This window comes from Sinocyclocheilus anshuiensis, unplaced genomic scaffold (genome assembly GCF_001515605.1).
Source record: "Sinocyclocheilus anshuiensis isolate Anshui unplaced genomic scaffold, SAMN03320099.WGS_v1.1 scaffold332, whole genome shotgun sequence".
NCBI classification, from domain to species: Eukaryota; Metazoa; Chordata; class Actinopteri; order Cypriniformes; family Cyprinidae; genus Sinocyclocheilus; species Sinocyclocheilus anshuiensis.
The window spans coordinates 228793-236837 of NW_015554181.1; the positions used below are offsets into that span (position 1 = coordinate 228793).

At 32.8% G+C, this 8045-nt stretch overlaps 1 protein-coding gene across 1 annotated transcript in view; it reads right to left on the bottom strand.

Moving 5' to 3' along the window:
* The window catches only part of LOC107671001 (phosphatidylinositol 4-kinase alpha-like), a 58346-nt gene that overhangs the window by 34669 nt on the left and 15632 nt on the right, over positions 1-8045 (bottom strand). The window contains exons 13-17 of the mRNA XM_016463817.1: positions 7780-7909; positions 7083-7212; positions 5710-5805; positions 3222-3405; positions 1081-1184 (exon numbers count right to left, since the gene is read on the bottom strand). Of these exons, the coding sequence (XP_016319303.1) occupies positions 1081-1184; positions 3222-3405; positions 5710-5805; positions 7083-7212; positions 7780-7909 (644 nt within the window). The remainder of the gene's footprint in view (positions 1-1080; positions 1185-3221; positions 3406-5709; positions 5806-7082; positions 7213-7779; positions 7910-8045) is intronic.

Below are 8045 nucleotides of genomic sequence, written 5' to 3' on the forward strand. Positions count from 1 at the left end.
TACCAGCAGCTCGTCCACCAGCTGCTCCCCCTGCAGGTTAGCCGCGATATTAGCCAGTGCGTTTATCACAGCTAGAGAGCAGTGCCTGCACAAACACACACGCTTTACATTAAACCACCACCAGAGACACACTGGAAGTGGATTTTAAGGAATAAACAGTACAGATGTATGAATCATGTAAAATATCATGAAGAAAACTTTCAGAATTCACAAAAATGTACTTATTAGCCCACAGTAATTTGACCTGACCTGATGATTAACGGTGTAAATTATGCCAATACGCAAATTAAAAAATTATTAATTTCTAATATAATTTTATAATATTATAATTTTAATATTATTATATTTAATTGTATAAAATAATGTCATATTAAATATTCTGTTAAACACTTTATATAAAATAACACTTTTAAGTTAAAAAAATGTATTAGTAAATTATGCTCATACACAAATTCAAGAAAAGTCATTAATATTTACATAATTTACTATTATTAATTTATAATATAATTTTATACTATTATAACTTCATATGATTCATAATATTATAATTGTAATATTATTCTATTAAATAGAATAAAATAAAATGTATTCAATATTTTGAAAATTAATTTATACAAAACTTATTGAAACATTTTAAACATAAAAACATATTGAAAGTCAGAATTAATAAGTCATTCCAAAATCATAATTTGTGCTTGCAACTCCTCCACTTAAAATTAAATGCATATACAAGTATGAAATGGGACTCGGCTGTCTAAATGCATACATACAGAAATCTAAAAAGATGCAATTGCAAAAATCAAACTAATGAAATAGCCTGTTTAATTAAAATTTTTATTTATTCTAAAGCTCAGAGAGAGGCTGGGAAATGGTCATTAAAAACTAAATTACGACATATATTGACATATATTATGGCTGGACTCATTAAGCTACAATAGCGTAAAATATGACTCATTTAAAATGTTAAAATGCCTGACACTTCCTGCTATCAAGCAATGCTATCAAGCATTTCTAATACAGTAAAATGAATGCATAAAAATGCATCAGGTGAAGTCTGCTTGCTCACACGCACACACACACCTGTATCCGTGGTCTTTGTAGTCTTTGGTGGCTGAATACACCACATTACTGGCTTTCACACTGATCTGCTGGAACAGGTTCCAGACCTCCTGATAGATGTATTGCTGTAGTAAAAACACAAATCACACACTGTCTGTTAGAAAAACACAAATGATAATTTAGATCAAGATCAGGAATTAACACCCGCCAAATGCAGGTGAAAAAAAAAATCTACCATGGTGAGTAACACATATACACTCACTGTCCTCAAAACAGATGCCGACAAAGCAAAACAAAGAGAATGAGAAGCGCCACATCTTAAATTCAAACACATTCTATTTATAATAATAATAATAATGAAATTAATAATACAGTAACATACAGTAGATTTGCCATATTCGTGAGAGAAATAAGAGAAATAAGATTTAAAATAGTCTTAATACAAAAATATTTTTTTACAAAAAGACAAAAAAAATAGATAAATAACAAAAACAACAATTATACAGAATTTTTCAATTTGATATTCTAAAAACTTTTCCAGGAGATACATTTTTTTTTTAAATGTCCATTAATGTACTTTAAGTAAAAATGTTTCCTAACATCATTTAAAGCAGGATACTCCAATAAAATATTTTTTACAGTAAAGGAAAAAAAAAATCACAAATCACAAAGGCAATTCTTCTCATTTCAATAAATATACACGGGACAAATATACATGTGACCAATCCTACATCCTGTATATGGGTCAAAGACTAAAGGCTTTCAAGCATTAAAACAAGTTTAATACATCTTTAAACAGGTTTTCCTGTACATTAGAATGTCTTTTCAATTCTATTTTTTCTGATAAAAAAATATTGACTATCTATAAAAATAATTGACTTCACAATTTCTTTTGCATTTGCCACTCATTCAGTGATTCAGAATCAGACTGAAAACCAAATATATTTAAATCCAGTGATTTTAATATTTTTGATATTCTGATATTTTTTGTTTTGGCTGGTAATAGTCCAGTGAATGTCCAGTAACTAGTAGTAGCCAAATAGGCTGGTGAGTGAAAAAGTTAATTTCAAACCCTGATCGAGTTGAAACAAAGTTCTCATTGTTTACTTAACTGCTCTGTTCGCTAGGGCTGCGAAAATAAATCGATGCATCGCGAATCGAGAAATGATTCAGCATCGATTCTGAGATTTTCCGAATGCATCGCGATTCTTTCTCTTTTGTTTCTTTTGAACAGCAGATGGCGCTGCATGCTTTAGAAACAGCCGTACTCTGCTTGTTTCCAAATCCTTAAACACACTTGAACCTAAAATAATCATTCATAAAATTCGAAAAGGTTGAACGGTGTTCATAGTGGGCCGTGTTTACAGTAATCATAAAAGCATTCCAAGCCGAGGTGAAATTACATTCATAAAACGGAGAGTTCCGGTCCTTGATTCTGATTGGTTGAGCCGTGTTAGAAGCTGTTGTATATTACTCTACAAACATACACCTTTGTTTACGTCTGTGTGTTGCTCGGCAACCACTTTGTTGCAACCACAACTGTTTCTGAGGAACTGCATTGTTTGGCGGAAGAATAATATTTTTATTAATATCATTACACTTTATTTGCTCTGTTTTATTTTGTGAAACCTTACTACGTATATGGAATAACCGTTTTCTAAAAGCAATAAGCCCCATGAAGCCGTAGTTTACAGTGAATTTATAACAGCTAAGGGGGTTTAACAACGCCCCTAGCTGTTATAAATTCACTGTAAACCACGGCTTCATGAGGCTTATTGCTTTAGACGCACAAGCGCTCTTCAGCGCTCTTCTTCATGAGCATTTGAGTGTGTGGATAAAAACTAGTGTAAAGCGCCATCTGCTGTTAATATCTAAGCTCAGAATCAATTCCAGAGAGAATCGCGATGCATTCGGAAGATCCACCAATCGATTCTGCATCGGTTTATCGTCGCAGCCCTACTATTCGCTCACAGTTTCTGAATTACTGGTTTTAAAAAAGCTTATAAATGGACACCTCGTAATTCATTAGACATGAGTCACGATGCAAACGTACAACACTGTGGGTGGTGAAGCGCACAAGACAAACAGAAGGAATCGACTGAAAATAAATGCAGCTTCACGCAGCGAGCGGCTGTAATTATGCGTGTAAATGAGATCCTCACGTTGCCGGTGATGACCATGCAGCCCAGCTGGTCTATAATCAGCACGTCTAGCTGCGAGGGCGGCTGGCAGAACTTCTGCTGCAGGATCTGCAGGATGGGCTCCATGACTTTAGGACAGTCTCTCATGGCCACAGCGATGTGTCCGAGCGCGCGGATGGTGTGATCCGGGATGAGATGAGCCTCTCTGAGGAGAAACACACCAGCCTGAGTCAATAAATCCACATCACCAGTGTTGGGTGTAACTAGTTACTAAGTAATTAGGTTGGCTTGAGATCTATCATCTGACTATCATCTATCTATCTGTCCTAGCGACATGTTAATCATGCTAGAAACATACCAACAGCATGCTAGAAACATACCAACAACATGCTAGTAGCATGCTAATCATGCTAGCAACATGCTAGTAACATGCTAATCATGCTAGGAACATGCTAGTAACTTGCTATTCATGCTATCAACATTAGTTACTTCCTAATCAGGCTGGCAACATGGTAGTAACATGCAAATCATGCTACAAAAATGATAGCAACATGTTAGTAACTTGATAATAATGCTAGGAACATGCTAGGAACTTGCTAATCATGCTAGCAACATGCTAGTAACATGCTAATCATGCAAGAAACATGCTAGCGTCATGCTAGTAACTTGTTAATCATGCTAGAAACATGCTAGTAACTTGCTAATCATGCTAGCAAAATGTTAGTAACATGCTAATCATGCTAGAAACATGCTAGTAACTTGCTAATCATGCTAGCAAAATGTTAGTAACATGCTAATCATGCTAGCAACATGCTAATCATGCAAGAAGCATGCTAGTGTCTAGTAACATGTTAGTAACTTGATAATAATGCTAGGAACATGCTAGTCACTTGCTAATCATTCTCGCAACATGTTAGTAACTTGCTAATCATGCTAGTAGCTTGCTATTCATGCTAGCAACATGCTAGTAACATGCTAATCATGCAAGAAACATGCTAGTGTCATGCTAGTAACTTGCTAATAATGCTAGTAACTTGCTAATTATGCTAGCAACACGATAGTAACATGCTAATCATGCTAGAAACATGCTAGTCATTTGCTAATCATGCTAGAAACATGCTAGCGACATGCTAGTAACTTGCTAATCATAATCATGCTAGCAACATGTTAGTAACATGCTAATCATGCCATCAATATGCTAGTGACAGGCCAATCATGCTAAAAACATGCTAATCATGCTAGAAACATGCTAGTCATTTGCTAATCATGCTAGCAACATGTTAGTAACATGCTAATCATGCCATCAATATGCTAGTGACAGGCCAATCATGCTAAAAACATGCTAATCATGCTAGAAACATGCTAGTAACTTGCTAATCATGCTAGCAACATGCTAATCATGCAATAAACATGCTAGTCACTTGCTAATCATGCTAGTAACTTGCTATTAATGCTAACAACATGCTAGTAACATGCTAATCATGCAAGAAACATGCTAGCGTCATGCTAGTAACTTGCTAATCATGCTAGAAACATGCTAGTAACTTGCTAATCATGCAAGCAACACGATAGTAAAATGCTAATCATGCAAGAAACATGTTAGTAACATGCTAATCATGCCAGCAATATGCTAGTGACAGGCCAATCGTGCTAAAAACATGCTAATCATGCTAGAAACATGTTATCAACATCTATCTAATCTAAATGTTCAAACTTCAGGCTTTTACAACTGCTTTAAACTTTCAGGCTAGGCTTTCTCAAGCCAACCTAAAGTTTGTCTTGATAAACTTTTTTTATTAGGTAGTTACTGTAATTTAATTACTTTTCCCTTGAAAAAGTAAAGGGATTACTCTCATTTTTTTCTGTAATTTAATTACAGTTACTGAACTTAATACTGTGTATAGACAGTAGAACATTTATATGCAATACAATAGTGGATTTAGCATCAAAATTTAAAGTCCAACCTTAAAATGCATGCTTTTATGTACCCTTCTCACTTTAAATACTTTGGTGAGTTAATAAGAATATTGGTAACGCTTTAGTGTCCAGTTCTCACTATTAACTAGCTGGTCATTAACATGAATATTACTGGAATATTGGCTGTTTATTATTACTTTAAAAAAAAACTTATTCTAAATCCTTAATCCTACCCAATTCTTAAACTTAACAACTAAGGAGTATATCGAGGCAAAAGTCATAGTAAATAGTTAGTTAATAGTGAGACTTGGACTCTAATCTAAAGTTTGACCAGAATAATTTATGTAGTTATCTATTGTTTATTTGAAACTTAACTTGTCGAGGTTGATATAGGATTTACTATAGGAAGTAATTAGTAATAAGTATTTAAATACTTTTTGGAGAGAGTAATTTGTACAGTAATCTAATTACACTGTTGAAGATGTAATTAGTAACTAGTAATTAATTACTTTTTTAGAGTAACCCAATACTGCACATCACATCACATCACATCACTCAGAGAGACAGACAGACAGACAGTTTGTTTCCTCACTTGTCATTTTCTTGGGAGATGTAGAGCCGGTTTGACAGGCTGGCTAAAAACGCCTCCACTATTACAGGATCCATCGTGAGCCCAGCTTTCAGACATCTGCAGACGACACGCATGCATTTACATTTCAATCCTTATGTTTACATGCATTGGTTTTTGTCAATTAGAATGAATCCGGCCTGATTTCTGATTCTGAAAGTTGCGTTTATATGCATCACATATTCATTTACATGTGCATTACATTTATTCCCAAGAAAACATTTCAGCGCATAAGCAGCGCTTCAGTCAGCACATTCAGAATGGTGTTATTTTAGTATTGTTGAGATACTATTATAGTTCTTGTTATTATTTTGAATTATATTTTATTTTTATATTTACTATTTTCACTTTAGTTAAGTTTTTGTCATTGTTGTTTTTTTTTTTTATGTCTATACATTTTTATTTATTAGGTTTTTTTAGTTTATTTAGTTGTAGTTATTTTAAAGAAATTTATTTTTATTTAGTTATTTTTATTTAAAAGAAAAAAAATATATTTTTTAAAGTTATGTTAAAGAAAATTAGAAATGTTGCCTGGCAACTAGCTGAATTAAAATAAGTTTAAGTTTTTATTTTATTTCAGCTAGCCTTTATTTTACTTCAGGTTTTTATGGTTTTATGACTAAAGCTGCACAATTTGGGGAGGGAGGGAAATCAAATTGCAATTTTTCTGATAAAATTTGGACAAAAATTTTTGATTTCATCAATGTTGCGAATATATTATTAGACTATTATTATTACACTACTACTACATAAAAATATAAAAATTATGAAATAAACCTCTTGTAATATTAATCTTAATTAAACGTGATTAATATTTCACCATTAAATAAAAAAATTAATTATTATTAAAATAATTATATTAATTATATTAAATAAGAGTATTTAAGAAAATATAATAATACTAATAATTATTATTATTATTATTATATTACTAAACAAAAATATTAAAAGTGCTAAGAGAAATATTGCTCTTGGAATTTTACCATTAAATAAAAAATATAAATTATTTACTTTTTTAAATTAGAGTATTTAAGAAAATACAATTATTTTATTATAATTTACATTATGACTGTACAATTACAGTACTCATTTATGTCTTCAATTCTTCATTTTCAAATGTTAAACCATCTAACTTTTCATTTGTGCCCATTTTGACTGGGAAACTGCAGGGAGCCAAGCGTCTCTTTTGTTGATAAGCGCTTCTCATAAGTTTGGGAAGATGTTTGGCACATGCTGTGTACCATATGCACGCTAAAAACGACTCCAACTCAGAGCAGATGCAGAGATGATGTTCATTATAAGTGAACTTCAGAAAAGAATCTAAAAGTGAGGCAGACCTGCAGATGTTGTCGATGGAAATGTCTCTGAGCTGCTCGTACATCGACGGCTGGTCTTTCCTGTTGGACAGCAGGCTGAGTGTCGGCTGAGAGTGTTCATTGGTCACATTGATTTTGATGCCGCCGCCTCCTAAAGGAAAAGATGTAAAGAGGTCAGCAGAACAAAAATAGTGTCTATATACAGGTACAGAGACTGCATGTGAACAATGTCAGCGGAGCAATAAATAAATAAATGAATTAATCTATATTTAAAATTATACTTATAATAATATAAAATATATTTATTAAAAAAAACATGTGTACATATAATTATTACTATAATATAATTTTGTAGCTTATATTTTTGTTTAATATCATTTTTGGCTCTTTAAATATAATAATAAAAATATAATTTGAATATAATATAGCAAATAAACAAAAATTATAATTAAAAATATTAGAATTATTTGTGGGGAAAATATTATTATTTATTATTATTATTAAATTAATGTGGCCAATGAACATTCGCAGTCCACACTAATATTAAAAATAATAAAAATAAAATGTATTTATTTATTTAAATAACTTTATATTTTATACACTATATTACTGATTTTATACAACATTTACTTTCATTAGGAGTAACACAATAATGTAATGTATTAAAACACCACTCCTCAAGACAGAAGGCACTTCTCAGAGGAGAAGCTGAACTCACCTGAGCTGTACTGACTGTGATACTTGTAGAGTTTGATCAGAACAGATGACGGAATCACCAGGAAATCCTTCAGAGACGTGGTGGCGGAGTGAGCGATGACGGGGAAACGCTCGCACAGACGCCCTAAACCCTGAGACACACACACACACACTCATCATTCACGAACTCCCTCACACACACACACACACACACACACACACACACAGAGGCACACACACACACACACACACACACACACACACACACACACACACACACAAACACAC